Source organism: Barbus barbus (genome assembly GCF_936440315.1).
Source record: "Barbus barbus genome assembly, chromosome: 16".
NCBI classification, from domain to species: Eukaryota; Metazoa; Chordata; class Actinopteri; order Cypriniformes; family Cyprinidae; genus Barbus; species Barbus barbus.
The window spans coordinates 1,332,408-1,351,626 of NC_136744.1; the positions used below are offsets into that span (position 1 = coordinate 1,332,408).

At 40.5% G+C, this 19,219-nt stretch overlaps 1 protein-coding gene across 1 annotated transcript in view; it reads left to right on the forward strand.

Moving 5' to 3' along the window:
- The window catches only part of LOC306882148 (inactive phospholipase D5-like), a gene marked incomplete at both ends in the record, with an annotated part of 57,187 nt that extends 39,145 nt beyond the window's left edge, over window positions 1-18,042 (forward strand). Inside the window, 8 exons of the mRNA XM_079436630.1 lie at window positions 1,464-1,641; window positions 1,770-1,878; window positions 4,464-4,591; window positions 4,809-5,006; window positions 7,011-7,147; window positions 7,758-7,926; window positions 17,599-17,689; window positions 17,819-18,042. Coding sequence (XP_079292756.1) covers window positions 1,464-1,641; window positions 1,770-1,878; window positions 4,464-4,591; window positions 4,809-5,006; window positions 7,011-7,147; window positions 7,758-7,926; window positions 17,599-17,689; window positions 17,819-18,042 — 1,234 coding nt within the window. The remainder of the gene's footprint in view (window positions 1-1,463; window positions 1,642-1,769; window positions 1,879-4,463; window positions 4,592-4,808; window positions 5,007-7,010; window positions 7,148-7,757; window positions 7,927-17,598; window positions 17,690-17,818) is intronic.
- Window positions 18,043-19,219: the final 1,177 nt, after the last annotated feature.

Consider the following 19,219-nt stretch of genomic DNA (forward strand, 5'->3'; position numbering starts at 1 on the left):
CTATTTCACAGACTCGATATACAGGCACTGTAACAGGATAGGAACTATGATCAAATCTGCATGCTTTAGCAGTCGAAAAAAAACATTAGCAGGCACTTCTCATCTGAGGCCACTTTCAGTACAAGTGAAATCCCTCTGGAGCCACTGACAATGCTTTAAGTGTTGGAGTTCAAGTGATGGTGGTAATGCACAACTGGGACCTCAGTAAATCTCATTTCCTGAACTGAACCCGGGACCTTTAACAGCCAACATCCTTAACCACTAGACCACCACAACCCTCCTGTGAATTCTGCTTGCAATTCGTCTACTGCCTGCAATCTTTCTTAAGTTGAGAAGATGATTGTGTAATATAAATTTCTTATGGGTCAGAAAGCCAGGATAATGAGTTTTATATAATGTTGTTTTTTATTATGGAGGGAGAATCTGTACTTTACTTAGTATTTTTGGAAACAAAATGTATTTTGAAACTTGTTTCATGTAACCATTGTTTTAAATGTGATTCAAATCAGATTTTAATTAAGACACGATTAAACAAATGGGACATTAGTGTAATTTAGGAGAACATGTTCACTTTACAGGGGCTCCACTTTACCTTGGATCTCTCCACTGGATCATGGCAAATAGGGAATGGATGCAACCGATTTCTTCGCTTCACGAGCCCACGTGACCTGGAGGCAATGCTGGCAAGCCACCATAATATACATGCATTTACTGTATGTATGTATGTGTGTAATCATAATCATTGTTCACACTTTTATTGTATTTATTATTGCATTATTTCCATTAGTATACAGTATGCTGTTCTCTGTTGTGTTTGTAGGCCTGCTGCGTCTTGTCATCAAGGTGTTTTGTTTCTCTTATTGATCTGTGTATCCCATCTTTGTGATCTGATTCAGTCTGTTGCAGCCAGATAAAGATTTATTGTGCTGAATCACTGTCAGGATGATACATACACAAACAATTATATGTAATTTTGTAAAATCTAGGAGGTGTCACAATGAAATATTTGTACACATAATGCTAATTTATCACATGTCACTGTTTCCAGGTCCAGATCCCAAAAGCAATGTAGTAAACAATTAAAAATGCTAATATATACTCACAGTAAGCTTTAGTAGTACTAAAAAATCATCACCCTACCCAAACTCTCAATTGGCCATACATTGATGTATATTTTCTGAATCTTTAAAATATTAATGTTCGGGACATCGTAAGGCCAGAGACTGTAGTGTACACTGAGTTTTAAAAAGCTTAGCTTAATGGTGTGATATAAATGAATATTGCTGATAAATGGCTGTTGAGTGTTCTCATCAAACTGAATAGAGGTTTGGACCTTGAAACAGTATTATTGGTCAGTATGTGACAGCTTAACAAGCACAAATCATTGGAAATCATTAACCTTTTAATATCCGCTCTCAGTGAATCCTGCCTGCACTTGAATATAGATTCTCTTGTGTTGACAGTGTTGTGCTTGTTGAGAATATTCCTGAAGATCTGTCCATTCCATATAAGGACACAGTTTCACTGGCCGCTGGTCTCCTTGAGCTTTTGGATAAAGCACATCGATCTGTTGAGATCGTGTCCCCATGGTGGGCACTGAACTCTACCGAGTATGAGTCAAAACCTCCCCAGGCCAAACAGGTAACACCCAACATACTGCAGTGTCAACACCTCTGCTGATTACGTCTATGAGAGTTTCTTTTAAAGAGAGCTAGATTCGTCCTAATATGACTGCACATAAATGTGACTGTTTCTTCTGTCATCCTCAGGGTCAGGTCTTACTCCATCAGTTGATGAGTCTGCAATCTCGGTCAGTCAGTTTGAAGGTGGTCAGTGGACTAACTAATTCTTCAGAGCTCAAGGCACTCACTCAGAGAGGTAAGTACAGTATATGATATTATTTAGCATCCACTGTCTAACAAAACCATCTCGTAAGACTCTCTTTGTTTGGACCAAGTGTAAAGAAGCGAAGGCACAGGAATTTGATAACTTTATTAACAGGTTACTCCATTTGTGGGGAACACTCTAATCCAAAGGTGCCCAGACCTGTTCCTGGAGATCTACCGTCCTGCAAAAGTTTAGCTCCAACCCTGATCAAACACACTTGAACCAGCTAATTCATCTTTTCAGTAGCACTTCAGTAGCACCCAAGTAAACCTTCAATCAAACCTGCAAGAAATTTTAGAGCAATAAAAAAAAAAGACTTCCCCAATATGGAGGAACAGCGTATATATGTTCTTTTTAGGTCCACTGCCAGATTTATCCCCATCTACCTCAAGTTCCCTCCTTGAGCTTTTTTCCTACTGCTCAGATTCTCCCTGGCCCTCAGCTGCTCAGATACTTTAGATAGCTGAAGACAACAGGCTTTGCTAGGATTCCTGAGAAATTAAGAAGGACCACTGGACACTCAGGAGCACAAGACTAGAAAGCAATGAGAGGAGATAAAGCAGGGAAACTGGGACAACTGAAGTGAAAAGTGGGAGAAGTGACTAAGTGGTATAGCTAATTAGGGGATTCAGGAGTAGGGGATTCAGGAAGACCGCTGAACTCTTGCAGGACTCAAGGAATCAGAAGAAAGTGGAATCATGCCAAAACAGTCCAAAGGGTCTTTGCATTAGCACCATGGGTTCTTGTGTTTTGGGATCCCACCAAAGTAGCTTATACTGGCATAGAAGTGTATTTTATGTGAGGGCACTGCTATACTGAGGAGGGGATCCAGGAGAACATTTACTAGAGTTGACTGTGGAACCACCTTAAAAGTAATTTCCTAATTGTGCAACATTTCAATGACGTCAAAAAAGGGAAGTTGCTAATGAAGACCTGAAATTGCACTAGATCAAAAAAATCTGTGTGAGCTCTGATTATTGGTTTGTTTGATTAGAACTGTAAAGTGATAATCAAGCGTTTATGTGGCACCTTTGGATTAGAGTGTTCCCACAAATGGAGTAACCTGTTATTAAAGTTATCAAATTCCTGTGCCTTTGCTTCTTTACACTTGGTCCAAACAGTTAAACAAGGAGAAAACTGAAGTCATTGCATTTGGAAACAAAGATGAAGTTCTCAAGGTGAATGCATACCCTGACTCTAGGGGTCAAACAACTAAAAACTAAAAATCAAGTCAAAAATCTTGGGGTGATTCTGGAGACAGACCTTAGTTTCAGTAGCCATGATTTCAGATGTTTTGTTTCCAGTCAAGACTTCCACTCAAGGAGAAACTTGTTCATGCCTTTATCACCAGCAGGGTGGATTACTGTAATGGTCTCCTCACCGGCCTTCCCAAGAAGACCATTAGACAACTGCAGCTCATCCAGAACACTGCTGCCAGGATTCTGACTAGAACCAGAAAATCTGAGCATATCACACCAGTCCTCAGGTCCTTACACTGGCTTCCAGTTACATTTAGGATTGATTTTAAAGTACTTTTACTCATTTATAAATCACTCAATGGCCTAGGATTTAAATATATTGCTGATATGCTCACTGAATATAAACCTAACAGACCACTCAGATCATTAGGATCGAGTCAGTTAGAAACACCAAGGGTTCACAAAACAAGGGAAGTTGGAACCAGTTTCCAGAAGAGATCAGATGTGCATTTACTGAATGAGCACTGTGCTACGTCTGAACTGACTGCACTGTATTTTATGTATAATTATTTTCTGTTCTTAACTGTTTTAAATTAATTTTAAATCAATTTCTATATCATTTTAAAATTCCTTGTTTTTATTATTATTATTAATTCCCTGTTTTTATTGCTGTGATTATTATTTTTAATGACTACTTCACTTTCTTTTATGTAAAGCACTTTGAATTACTACTGTGTATGAAATGTGCTATATAAATAAACTTGCCTTGCCTTATGTAAAAGCATTCAGATTGGGAAACAAGGACTGTTGGTTTAAAAGCTAGACACATTCAGAAGTTTTTTTTTGGGGGGGGGGGGTTCCCATAAGTTTAAGGTTTGAGAGATCGTAGTGTACACTCACTAAAGCTGATCTTGTCACCGGCCCTCTGAGTGGTGGCTAAGGTCTCAGTTATGAATGCGGTGAGGTTAACAAATAAAGCATTGAGACCACAGCTGGTGAGAACAAGAAGAAATGTATTGTACACCATACATTATTCATTCAAGTTCAACATGAAATTTAAAACAAATAATGGTGCAACAATCTGCAGCAAAACAGCCAAGAAATTGGTTGCAAATGTCTGTAATATTTCTTCTTTCTTCTTACTCATACTTATTCAGAGAAATACAGTAAATGACAGCTATTTGTAGTACAACTGTTTCCACAAATGCAGCTGTTAAAATACAAATAAAAGCATGCATGGTTAAGTAGTTCAGTCTTTTTCCTTTATGTTTGGACTCTATATGGAACATTGCCTTAATGTTGATTGCACTTGGTGAGAACCAGGCCCTTTGAGAACCAGTGATTCATAATTGACTGTTTTGTTCGTTTATCCTCCAGGTGCAGAGGTGCATTACCTGAACATGACAGCCCTCATTAAAGGTCAGCTCAACTCCTCCTTCTGGGTGGTGGACCGGACGCACATGTACATAGGAAGTGCTGGCATGGATTGGAGGTCACTGTCTACGGTAAAGAACAACTCTTTAATTGAATGCACATTTTTTTAAAAAGGTGAGTGGTTTTTTTTTTTTTTGGGGGGGGGGGGGGGGGGGGGGCTTTACTAATTCCATTTAGTTAATTCGATTATTAATCTGTATGTTGGAGTTATGTGATATGGCATGTTCTTCATCATGTTTAGTAATATTTCATTGGTCTGGTGAGTGAGGTGATGTGTTATTTTCACAGATGAAGGAGTTGGGCATCATTATATATAACTGCAGCTGTCTGGTGTTGGACCTGCACAAGATATTCAGCCTCTACTGGCAACTGCAGTATAAAGAGTTTTTGCCATCAATATGGTCCAAGAAACTGAACGCTCTGTATAACAGAGACAACAACCGTCAACTGCATCTGAATGACACTAAAGCAAACGCATACTTTTCAGTGAGTTGAGTTAGAAATGTTTTGATTTTTTATCTATCTGAAGTCTAGTGGAAGCAGAAACAAGTCCTGGTGCACGGAAATGATCTTTCATTTGATTTGTCTGACTCTAATGATGTTTAATATGTTTGTTACTGTAGACCAGAGAAACAAGCGCGCTGCCATGTTTAGAACTCTTTAGTCTTTGTACACCCATTTTTGAGGTAGCTCTATAGCATTGCTGTTGAAGAGCTGATGAAATGGATTTATTATTTATTGTAGAGTTAACAAATGTTTTCATGTGCATTCTAATGTTTCAATTCGGATGCCATAACAAATGTCACTAATTTGTAAGACCTTACTTCACACTGTGGAAATACAAACGATATTCAATAAACACCTTATTGATGATGTATATTTTGTACAGGCAAGAGTATGAAGCCAGAATATAAACACAAAGTTTCACATTAAATGGCTTCCCATAGAAAACTATTAGAAGGAAAGCACTGAACCGTTATGCGGATTGCGTTCATGTTCCTGGCCTCATCTGCTTGCCTGTGTAAACTATACATCATTAATATGGTGATTACTGAATTTGATCTTTCAATATTACTGTTTTAAATATATTACCTGCGCTTTAAGTGCTTTTTCAACATTTTGTCGCACTGTTTAATGATTGAAATATTGCTGCGGGTGCTTAATATGGATTGCAAATGGTCAAAACTTGCATTTTGTTCAGAAATACCTTTGTTTTATTCTTTTGAGAGGTGATCTAAATATTTGAGGCTGGGAAACAGATGAAAAATTGACACGCTTGTGCAGCAGTTCTATGGATGTTCTTGTTACGGGGCGAACAAGACGTGAGGCGTGCGGATCCATTTGCAAGCTTTATTAAAAGGCGAGGTCACAAAACAAGCAAGGTTCATGCAATGGCAAACAGGAACATCACAGGCAAGACAAAGAGTAATCCTAGGGCAAGCGTGGGTCGACGATCGGCGAACAATATCCAACAGGCCAAGGCAGAGAGATAATCCAGGTACATGAGCAATAGTCCAAGAGAGGTGCAAACTGAGTCCAAATGGCAAGGGTTAATCCAGGAAACACAAGCAAGAATCAAAACACTAGAAAACACAAAAGGCAAGGCAAGGCAAGGCAAGGCTAACTGAGTGGGCTCCGGAGAGTGATATACACTATACAATACTCGGCGATGACAGAGAGGAAGTCCAATGCTTATAAAGCGTGTCTGAAGGAATCAGCTGTGTAATCAGTGCAATATAAGATTGGTGACAGCTGTGTGTCCTCAGTGCGATGGATGATGGGAGTTATAGTCCGATGGTGAAGTGCAACAGTAGTGTAGTGCAAGAGTCAATGTGGTGAGTGAGTGACCTCCGGTTGGTGATTAAACGAAAGTTCATAGACAGGATTTGTGACAGTTCTGCCCTCCAAGTCTTCGAACCGGTCACGTGACTGAAAACTACCAATTAAGGTGCATTGTCCCTGATTAAATAAATGAAATGAAATGAAGACCACGAGTGTTTGCGGTCTATAAGCACACTACAGTATAAACAGAGCGGGGCTTAGAAATGCAGCATTTCAGCACCATTTATTGATGGAGTCCTCACAGAAAATGAACAAGAATCGTTTATCAATGTCTGCAGCTTCTGGAATAGCTTGGCAGCTGCAATCGGTTCCCTGACTGCTTCACACTTGATCAAATACCTGACACTGAGATGCGTTATATTTCAAAAGAGAGATGAATCTCTGCTGCTCTCATGGTCATGTACTGGACACGCAGGGAAAACAAGTGGCAGTGTTCATGTAAGCTCTCATGTAATGCATGTTTGGTGGTGCTTTTATAGCCTTGCACTTCAGCAGTGTTGATCATAGTTTTCATGTGGATTTTAGAGACTTTTCTGACCTCACTGTATGCAAATACACTGCAAGTATTACTTCATAGGACTGATAAAGCTGACTACATTGGCCACACGTTGTTAAATAATTCAGTTTTTTTATCATTTGTCATGCTAGAGTTCTCCAGATGTTTTCTGCAGAAAAGACCGGACAAAAGACCTCGAGGCTATTAACAGAGTCATTGAAGAGGCTGAGACATTTATCTACATCTCTATAACCAACTATCTACCAATGCTCAACCGCAGCCAACCCAGGTGAGTCCTGTGACATGACCAAGATATCTAACATTAATATTAACATATAAGACTTGATTTAAATGATGCTTGCGAAGAAATGTATTCTATGAGAATACATGGCTAAGATATTTACACCAGCTTCAATAGGAATAGGCTAACTGGACCATGCTAATCTGAAAGTGGCTCATGGGAACTTGGGACAGAATTATTTTTAAATTCAGTCATCTGAATATTAATGTCATGTCACTCTCATTAATTGACTGATGACATCACAAAGACACACAGTCTTAAACCCTTTCCCAGTAATTATCCTGAGCTGTGACGTCAAAGACAGAGGACAGGAAGAATGTGTTCATTACACACATTTAAGAGAATGTGTCACCGGCAAAACATAATATAAGAAATAAAATAAAAAAATTGAGATATATAAATACGTTTGTCAGAATACCTGCTAAATGTCCTTGCAGGAAGGAAGACGCTTTTTTAGATCAGATGTAGTTATGACATCTACCAGCATTTCTAATGGGATCGTGCTAACAAGCCAAACCTTGGCTACTTCATTTATAACACTATTGATAGTAGTAGCAGTGTAGTGCATTACTGATGTTTACTCTATTTACTTTAACAGGTACTGGTCACGCATTGACAACATGCTCCGAGAAGCCTTGATTCTGAAAAAAAGCATCAAATTACGCCTGTTAGTAAGCTGTTGGGAGCAGACTGAGCCGCTGACGATGAACTTCCTGTGGTCTCTCAAAGCACTGTGCACAGAGTCAGTCAGCTGCTCAGTGGAGGTGGTGAGTGTGCATCTATCAAAGATTAGCAAATGTAAAAGGGTTACTGAGGTTCTTCAACTATTGTTCACTTGTGATCATTGTTTAACATTGTACTGCCATCCTCAAATCTGATAGGTTGTGACAGATCAACAGCACTGGGACTTTTCTCTGTTTGTATCACTCCGCTTGTCTGTGTTTGTTTCAGACTGACTGTCAGTCTGTGCATCCGTGCATGAGATTTTACAGTGACTCAATCTGCAGCTTACATCATTGTGCCAGTAGGTGTCTGTCTGAATCAAATTATTCGAAAATGCTGATTTATTTAAGAATCAAAAAAGTACTAGATGTGTCCAAAACAGCAAACGTCCTAATATTAAGAAAAACAGTGCATGTGATGAATAGTATATCAGAATCATTTGTCTTCATGAAACAGTATGTGAGCAATACCTGGATGATTTACTATTTCCAATCTAATGGACAAGTGGTCTCCTGCAGGTGCTCTTCTTAAAATTTCAATAAATTTGATGTGTTTCACACAATATCCATCAGGTAGTGCATAGAACAGTATACTGTAGCTCAACATACTGTAGTTCAATGCATGGCAGGGCACGACTAGCCAAGGCAATGCTGGAGTCAATGAATATGTTATAATAATTTGTGATATTGTAATGAAGTCTATGCACTACAGTATGTCTGTCAAAATACTTCAGAGCAGTCAATCGTTTTTACTAAAGGGAAACACTCTCTTTATTTCAATTAGAAAGAATAAAACTCATAATGCAGATACAGGTGTAAGTACACTTGATGTATTAAAATAACAAAAACTGAACTAAAAAGGAATAAAGGCAAATAAAAAAAACACTAAAGTTGACAAAAATGCAACAAAATTACTAAAACTTTAACTAAAATGAAAATGAAAATGGAAAATATAGGAAAAAGGATAAAGAATAGCGCGCAACACCCCACATCAACAACCCCTCATCATCTGAACACAATGACTTTTCAGGTTCAATACATCAATAGTGCTCCATATTGGAAACAGCACACAAAGCTACACGGCACACATAAATAAGGCATTTTACCATGTTCACTACCCCCGACTCCCCTCCCACACCACACACTCAGCCAGATCACTCATACTTGTGCACACACGAATGAATTAACACACTCCCCCTCCCCAGGCCAACAGGAGTTATCCGTGGTGGTGAAGAGCGTCCACAGAAAGCACACCGTCAATCAGGAGAGCTCAGTTCAGAGAATCAGAAAAATCCATTCATATTCGAGTCCAAGGGCAGAATCCTATTTGTTGCCTGCGGTACATTTATGAAGACCCAATATGTGACCCTGGACCACAAAACCAGTCATAAGGGTCAATTTTTTAAAACTGAGATTTATACATCGTTTGAAAGCTGACGTATAATATACATGTGATATGATATGACAATATTTGGCCGAGATACAAGTATTTGAAAATCTGAGGGTGCAAAAAAATCTAAATGTTGAGAAAATCATCTTTAAAGTTGTCCAAATGAAGTTCTTAGCAATGCATATTACTAATCAAAAATTAAGTTTTGATATATTTACGGTTGGAAATTTTCAAAAATATCTTCATGGAACATGATCTTAATATCCTAATGATTTTTGGCATAAAAGAAAAATGCATCATTTAGACCCATACAATGTATTGTTGTCTATTGCTACAAATATACCTGTGTTACTGATGACTGCTTTTGTGCTGCAGGGTCACATATGGCATGAAGCCAAACAAGCAGAGTTAAGAGGTAGTGGTGATGCTAAAACCTTGTTCAGGTTTAGACTGTCAGTAAAAATTATATATATTTTTATTTTTTTGCATATCCAGATGGGTTTTTGAAAGTCTGGACAGCAAAAAAAAAAAAAAAAAAAATTTTTGATCTGTTGTTTGTTTTATGAATTGTTTTAGAGGGTTTGTTTGTTCATCCAGTGTTGAGGATAGCTGAACTAGATTATGCTGTGAACATTGAATGTGCTCATATTTTGATATAACCCATTTGTACAATTGCCCTCTTACAGTTTTTGTTCAGCTGCTTACACACATTTTCAAAACTTTACCTCTTTTTTTCAAAACTTTACACTCAAATCTAAGAACTGCACACACAAAATGCAAAATGCCTCACATCTCTTGCAAAATGAAGCACTGCATTTAAAATATCACAAAAAAGCAAACATTTGCAAACACATTTGCCATAATATTAATTCCTGTTAGATTTTTGTGTGTTACTGTCACAAATCTGGTCCATGCTCTTCCGGACAATCACCACCAGATGTCACTCACTCAGCACAGTGACTCTCACACCACACTTCTCTGGACTGCAATACCCATCATCCATTGCACAGATCACAGCTGTCACCATTCACTCATCACACTGAGCACACACATCTGATTCTCATTATTACACACACTATATAAGCCTGGGACTTGCTCTTGCTCGCTGCCGAGTATTATTTGCATTTATCACTCTCCAAGCGATAGCAAATTTACATAGCCATTGTCATAGTCTTGCCTTGTTTTCCTGCCGTGTTTGACCCTGCTCTTGTTTCCTGGATTTACCCTTTGCCTCTGCCGTTTGGACTCTGTTCGCTCCCTGTTTGGATTATTGCTCTCGTCTCTGGATTATCTCTCTGCCTTGCCCCTTTGGATACTGTTCGCCGATCATCGACCCACGCTTGTTCCACGGATTGCTTTGTCTTGCCCTTGCCATACCTGTTTGCCCCTGTCTGACCCTGCCTGTTCACTGACCATGTTTTGTAATAAAGCTTTGCATATGGATCCGCACGTCTCATGTCTCGTCAGCCCCGTTACAGTTACATAGAGAATTGTGTGTTGTGTTTTACAAAAAGTGTTTTATGAATTTGAAAACTGAGTCAAAGTCCGAGAATTAGTGTCTGGTTTTGTAGATTTGGTGTGTGCTTCTGCTGTTTGAGTGTCAGCTTTCAGAAACTGTGTGACAAGTAAAGATTTTGTGTGTAAGCAGTTGAAAAAAAAAAACTGTAATATGCTTTGAATTACTTTTCAAGCTAACTGGTGTATTGATATTGAGGACTCTAAGGTGTATATAATTCTGTATTACCTGGACAGTTTTGATCTTTAGGATACACATTGGCTTCTTCTCCATCAAAGAGAGAAAATGTACAACACTGTGTGTATGCTGCATGCTACACTCCAAAGGCATGCAGGTCAGATGGACTGAACACAGTAAACTGAGTGTGTGTGTGTGTGTGTGTGTGTGTGTGTGAGGGAGAGAGAGAGCGAGAGAGAGAGAGAGAGCACTGGGATTGTACGAGTGCATTCTATATAGGCCTACATTTATATTAGAAAAATTTAAGTTTTACATTAGAACAATAAATTATTGTTTTATCTTGCCTAAATGTCAAAATTAGTACAATAATAGCTACATTTTGAATATATCTTTATGGAAAAATCTTGATACCAAATATGTTTTTGCATTATCATGAGTCATGTTTTGTCCTAAGGAAAATTAACCATGGTATTATTAGGCCTATGGTAAAAGTATAGTAACCATGTTTTTTCGATTCTTTCTTTTGGGGGAAAATGACTTTATTTATTGTGCACTTTTAGCTTTACAACTTTGCTGACCATATACAGTCCCATACAGTTACATAACACACTGCATGAAATATTCATAATAGGGGCACTTTTAGTTTTTTGCACTTAAATCATTTTACTTGAAACATTGCTTTACTGTATTATTTTATTGTATCTGAAGGGGACCTATTATGCAATATTTATTTTAATATTGTTTTTGAACACAGTTATGTGTTTGTACACAACCACCCTTTTGTGGTAAAAAACCGAACCCCCAACTGCTCCCCGGCTGCCGCAACAATATGGCTGCCCACTGCTCCGGGTGTGTGTTCACTATTCACTACTGGCTGCACGTCACATCACTTTTTAATTTGAACAGGCCCCGCCCATGACTGGTAACAATCTCTGCCTTATTAGCTTAATTCCTCCCCTGAGTGAGCCACTATTCAGCCAAGAGCACTGAGTAATTTTCTGTTTTTCTTTAATTATTTACATGTCAAAAGCATAGACGGAGGCAGACAGGTGAGTAGTATTAATACAGAGTTTATTGAGCAGAAAGAATGCAGACTTAGCTGGAGATATATCTCTTCCAGAGGACTGGATCGGAAGCAGATGACGGGTAAAAGATGATGGATTCTGGATGACTGAGTATACCAATGCGTTGGATCGTAACAGGTAAGGAGTCTGTTGAGTTCATAAGGATGAGACCAGACAAGGGATTGCAGGAGAGGTGACTCTTTATAATGAGTGCTGATGATGAGGTGCAGGTGCCGTGAATCAAAACTCCGGGGAAAGTGAACGAGACGGTGGAGCATGCTGATCTGGTGATGATGGGTGGTAATTGGTCTGTGATGGTTGTGACTCCGTGACAGTATCCCTTCCTCCATGGTCGGCTCCTGACGATGGAGCGCTGACAACGACAGGGTCTACCTCGACCCCTTGGAGCTGGGCGATCTGGGTGTTCAGCGTGGTATTGTGTGAGGAGCGCCGGATCGAGGAGGTCATGACGAGCGACCCAGGAACGCTCCTCTGGACAGTAGTCCTCCCAGTCTGTGAGGTATTCCAGCCTGGGACCCCGTCGCCGCGAATCGAGGATGGCCCGGACCCGATAGATGGTCTCCTCGTCTGCAATTTCAGGAGGAGGAGGTGCCTCATCACCACCAGATTCTGTGGGGTTCAGAGTGAGGTTTAAGGAGCGACACATGGAAAGATGGTGAGATGCGGTAGTGAGGTGGAAAGTTTAGCCTGTAGGTGACCTCATTAACCTGCCTCTGCACAGTGAATGGACCCATGTACCGAGGACTCAGCTTACGGCAAGGCAGGCGGAGACGGATATCCTGTGTCGAGAGCCACACCTTCTGACCAGGTTGATAGCGAGGGGTTGATTTTCTCCGGGTGTCAGCTTGCTTCTTGTGTCTCCGCACTGCCTGTTGGAGATGCACATGAGTTGAGTCCCATATTCTCTCGCTCTGCTGGAACCAGTGGGTGAGGGCTGAGCCGACCAGGGGAATAGCGGCGGTTGGTACCCAAGGATACATTGGAATGGGGTGAGCCCTGTGGTGGATTGTCTTAGGGAGTTCTGGGCATACTCCACCCATGGAAGGAACTGGCTCCAGCTGTCCTGGTTCTGGTGGCAGTAGGACCTCAGGTACCTCCCAATTTCCTGAATCTTTCGCTGGGTCTGACCGTTAGTTTGAGGGTGTTAACCAGAGGAAAGGCTTACTGACACTCCCAACAGTTTGAAGAAGGCTTGCTATACTCGAGAGACGAATTGGGGACCACAATCCGATATGATGTCTTCCGGAAGGCTGAAAGTGACGGAATACATTCTGAAAGAGGGCCTCTGCCTCTTCGAATGCAGTAGGTAATCCCTTGAGAGGAATGAGTTTGCATGCTTTTGAAAAACGATCTACGATGAAAAACACACAGGTATAATTATCAGAGCAAGGGAGGTCGGTCATGAAGTCAATGCCCAGATGGGAACACGAACGGTTTGGAATGGGCAGAGGAACCAGTTTTCCTTCTGGAAGTCTCCGGGGAGTGTTAGTAAATGGCACAGACCGAGTATCCCTTGATGTACCGGGAGATATTGTGAGCCATGGTGGGCCACCAGTAGCGATGACGTAAGAGTGAGAGGGTACATAGACTACCTGGGTGTCCAAAGCCCGGAGACGTATGAGCTGAGTCCATGAGGGGTAGACGATAGGTTGGTGGTACATAGAGATGCCCCTCTGGACCTCCTGGCTTTAGAGCGGTTAGCTTGGGTAAGTAGTTCGTCAATAGACCATAGGATCGGGCTGACAATCATGGTTGGAGGGAGGATAGGTTCAGGAAAATTCTTATCAGGCTCAGGTTGATGAAGGCGTGACAGGGCATCAGCCCTACAATTCTTGTCTCCAGGTCGATACGAGACCGTAAAATCAAATCTAGTGAAGAATAACGCCCACCGGGCTTGGCGTGGATTCAGCCTCCTTGCATCTCGCAGATATTCGAGATTCCAGTGATCGGTGATGACCTCAAAATGGTGATTAGCTCTCTGCAGCCAGTGTCTCTAAACCTTCGGTAGAAGTTAGCAAATCCTAGGAAACGTTGTAGTTCCTTGACGGTAGCTGGTTGAGGCCAGTTCCGGATCACTTCCACCTTCCTCTGGTCCATTTGGATGCCATTTTGGTCAATGACATAAGCCAGAAAGTGCACGGAGGTGGTGTGGAACTCACATTTCTCCAGCTTGAGATAGAGATGGTGATGGCGGAGCTTCTCAAGGACCTGCTTGACGTGGAGGCGATGTTCGGCCAGGTTCTGGGAGTAAATGAGGATATCATCGATGTAGATGATGACCAATCATTGGAGGAACTCCCAGAACACCTATATGTGTATAACCTTGGAAGACAGAGGAAGAGTTGGATAGGCCATACGGCATGACCCGATATTCATAGTGCCCAGATGGTGTAACAAAGGCCGTCTTCCAATCATCACCCCGGCGTATACAAATTAGGTTGTATGCGCTTCGCAGGTCCAGCTTGGAGAATATGCGACCTCCCCGTAGCTGCTCCAGAGCTGCCGGGACCAGAGGAAGTGGATACCGATACTTCACCATTTGAGAGTTGAGATGACGGTAGTCTATGCACGGCCGTCAGCCTCTGTCCTTCTTTGTAACGAAGAAGAAGCTAGAAGCGGCAGGGGATGTGGATGGTCAAATATAGTGTTGTTGAAGTGCCTCCTGAATGTACTCCTCCATGGCCTTCTGCCCTGGGATGGACAGTGGGTAAACTCTGCCTTTGGGCAGAGTAGCCCCAGGTAGCAGGTTGATTGCACAGTCCCATGGCCGATGAGGAGGAAGTTGGGTTGCCAACCGTTTGCTGAATACATCCTGGAACGCCCGGTATTCCAGAGGTATCTCTCCCTTGTGCTCCACTTCAGTGCTCCTGACGGTGGTCGAATTGATAGAGAGAGCTGTAGGTTTCTGTTTGGAGGAGGGTCGAGAACGAGAAATGGGTGATTTAGGGACAGATGACAGGCATGCGTGGAAACAAGACTCACTCTATTGCTGTACTTCACCGGTGTTCCAGTTGATATTAGGATGGTGTTGTAACATCCACAGGCATCCCAGGATGATATCCGCAGTGGATCCTTCCAGCACCATGAACGCGATCTCCTCAGTGTGCAGGCATCCAATGCAGAGCGTCAGTGTGGAAGAGAAGTGCCTGATGTGACCACGGCCCAACGGTTTTCCTTGGATGGTGTGAATTCTCCGGTCCTGGGAGCAGCGTTTCTTTCAGACCTTTAGTTTCTGGAGAATTTGGGGGGAGATGTATTTCCCAGCTGAACCCGAGTCGATGAGGACTTGCGCTGAAACACAGATGTGTGGAGTTAAAATCTGTACAGTTGTTCGAACTAAAGGAGCTATTTGAGGTGGAAGTTGAATAGTACTCACCTCTGGGCGAGGTGGTCGGACCGGGCAGGCAGTGATGACATGACCCTCTCCTCCACAGTACAGGCATAGATGGGGAAGAATTCTCCTCTGACACTCCGCTTGTGTCAGGCAAGAGAGACAGGCGAACAGTGTTAACCAGATCCGCGAAGGGATCGGACGGACAATTCGCGGCATTCTCCGTGAAGCCCTGCGTTATGGTCACACAACAGATGGAGACAGACAGGTGAGTAGTATTAACACAGAGTTTATTGAGCAGAATGGATGCAGACTTAGCTGGAGATATATCTCTTGCAGAGGACTGGATCGGAAGCAGATGACGGGTAAAAGATGACGGATTCTGGATGACTGAGTATACCAATGCATTGGATCCTAACAGGTAAGGAGTCTGTTGAGTTCGTAAGGATGAGACCAGACAAGGGATTGCAGGAGAGGTGACTCTTTATAGTGAGTGCTGATGATGAGGTGCAGGTGCCATGAATCAAAACTCTGGGGAAAGTGAACGAGAAGGTGGAGCGTGCTGATCTGGTGACGATGGGTGGTAATTGGTCTGTGATGGTTGTGACTCTGTGACATAGACAGCAGTAGGTAATGTAAATTACTGCTGTCACTTTAATACACAGATCTAATATACACATGTGATTTCTGTCCCAGCTGTTTACGTTCACAGATAGTTTTTATGTGAACTATGTGTGTATATGACAGTTTAAGCGCAATAAGATGCAAAAGAGAATTTAGTATTGACTTGCGTTGCATCACAGCCGGCTTTCTGTGTGTTTCACGATTTTGGAGAACTGCAATGTCACATGAGCATGATAAATAAAGATCTGTGGGGTATTTTGAGCTGAAACTTCACACACAGTGTGAAGTGTTGGGGAAAGTTACTTTTAAAAGTAATACATTACAATATTGCGCTACTGCCTAAAAAGTAACTTTTGCATTGCTTTTTAAATCCGGGTAGGGCTTGCTTGTTGGTTTTTAATATAAAAAGTTATATTTTTAGCAAATGTAAAAGCCCTTTCACACCAAAAAGTGAAATGAATAAGCCTCACGCTGAAGGGAAAGTAAATACACATCTGTACAGAAGAACACAGGAGAAGAAAGTTCAACACTCTTCAGCAAAAAAAATAAAAGAATTGAAGTACAAATTTTAACTTACCTAAAGTAATTATTGCTTATTTGTCTAAATTCATGAAGGATTTCTGTATAACATATTCAAGTATTGTTGTTTTGCATCATATTCTGAGTTTGTATTTCACTGTTTTTATGTGAATCTATTTTTTTTTGTTGTTGTTTGTTTGCGAGTGAGATGGGTAAATGCGTGTTTATATTTAGTCTTGAACTACAGTAATATCATGTTTACAGAACATCTCTGCACTTACTCCCGATTTCTCTCAACAAGGGGACAGAAGACTTGTCAGTCAATAAATGGGAAAACTAAGTAATTGGCTTAACTTATTTGAAAAAGTAACTCAGATATTTTCTTGTATAAAGTAATGCATTACTTTACTAGTTACTTGAAAAAAGTAATCTGATTACGTAACTTGTGTTACTTGTAATGCATTACCCCAACACTGCACATTCTAGGGACACCTGAGATTTATGCTACATCTTGTAAAAAGGGGCATAATAGCTCCCCTCTAAATTATTGTATTATTATTGTGTTTTTAATGCTGTTATTTGAATGCTATTAAACTTCTCATTTAGTGCACAGCACTGAAGCTTGCTTTTCTATTCAACTGTGTACCATAACAGCTTCCTCATTTATTGTGATATGACAATGTGATACGGTCATAGACACAGATAGCATCAGCTAAATGAGCAGCTGTGCAGAACAGCCACTGGCCTCGAGAAAGAGTCAAATCACTGAATGAATCTGAATAAATATTTTTAGTGCATAGAATTAAATTGTGATGATGAATCAGGGGGACAGATCCCTGCTTTCCACTTGATTTCAGACAAGATATAGAAGTCAATAGCCATTTATTTGAATATGATTTGCTACAGTCTATTTTTCATTTGTGTTCATGTCCAGATACAAAATTCATCAAGTGATCTGAGACATGGATGATTGTGAATTATCAGCTTTTGTTTCATTAGTGTCTTCTAGGCTGGACTACTGTCATTCGTACGGACCGAAACTGACAAACTATGTACTCTGTTCTTCTTTTTGTAGAAGTTCTTCATTCCACAGAAGCAGAGCAATGGACATCTCTATGGAATGAATCACAACAAATACATGGTGACAGACAGATCTGTGTATATAGGTGAGAACATCCTCCGCATTGATGAAGCTGCTGATGGCACAATGTGAATTGAGATTTGAGTTGAATTGAGGGGGGAAAAAACATGTTTGAATAATTTCTTCTCCTAAAACCATGTTTCTGGGCTCTCAGGGAATTTAAACTGGGTGGGCAACGAGTTTGTCTACAGCGCCGGTGTTGGTGTGGTGATCAGTCAGCAGGTGGAGCAGAACTACTCGACTGTAGTTGAACGGATGAAAGCTGTCTTTGAACGAGACTGGCAGTCCCACTACAGTAAAACACTCCAGCCAAACAGGATCCCAGCATGCAGCATGCACACGGTCAAAGAGCAGCCTGCGGCAAGCGATTCTCTCTGAAAACATGTTTGAAAATCACATGCAAACCTTAAACTTATCAATCAGTTTGTTGGCTGTTTCCTTTCAATTGTACCAAACACTTTGAGTTCATACAGCAAGCAAGGCTTTCTATCAAAACTATGTTTTGTAAGGTAATAACTATTTTGCTATATTGTTTGGCCCTGATCTCACCTGGAATTAAGATGCATTTTCATGATGCAATCACAAGTGGTGCTATCAGACTCAGAGCTGTTGTCTTTATTTGTTTCATTCGCCTTCTTTACCCTATTGCTTGGAAGCAAGGTAACATGGTTTGTCTGGTTTGACTGTATGTGTGCACATTACTGCACTCCCATGATTATAAGTGCTCACAGGAGATGCATTTGAGATCATCTCAGCTGGTACACACAAATGCATCTTAATGCCACATGGAAATGTTGTATGAATTGTTTTAAGATGTTTGTCTCTGCTTCAGTGACTTTCTGTTCTAAAAAGAAAAAGAAAAAACTTTTTACCTTTAACTATTAGGGGAAAAAATGTTTTCACTTTCACTTTTGTATTCATAAAATTTTGAATGTGCTTCCAGATATTTATAAAATGGTGAGGCATAATTATTATTATGCATTATCAAGCACTGTATTTGAAAGTTAATTTCATAAATTATTTTTACAGGCAGGTTTTTACAAAATCTTTCTACAAATACTCACATATCTTGATTTTTTGCTGATTCAGTATATATCTGCAAGGTGATTTATGTGGATGCATGTTGATTTAACCCATGCTACAATATGATGGTAAATTAGTAGTTGATTTATTTGCACTTTGTATTTTAACTAACATTATGACTGTCCTTCAATGAACATACATTTTCTGTCATAATTTGTGTTAGAAATAAACCAGGAAATGTTCAAATTAATGTTAAAAATTCATTTTCTTCACGTACAGGTCAACAGAGGTTGGAGATACCTGAGCAGCATACTTTTACCGAAAAAATATTTGGACTATATTCAAAAATCACCAATCAGTTAGCTAACCAGTTAGCGTGAGCCAACAATATTTTCCAAAAAACATAGGCTGTTAAAGTTTTTTAATTCATAATTCTTGATTATATATCAATATATATAATATATATTATATAGCCACGTTTCCACTGCACACGCTGGGGCTAAACGGGCCAGCCGGGGCTAACAGCTTCCAA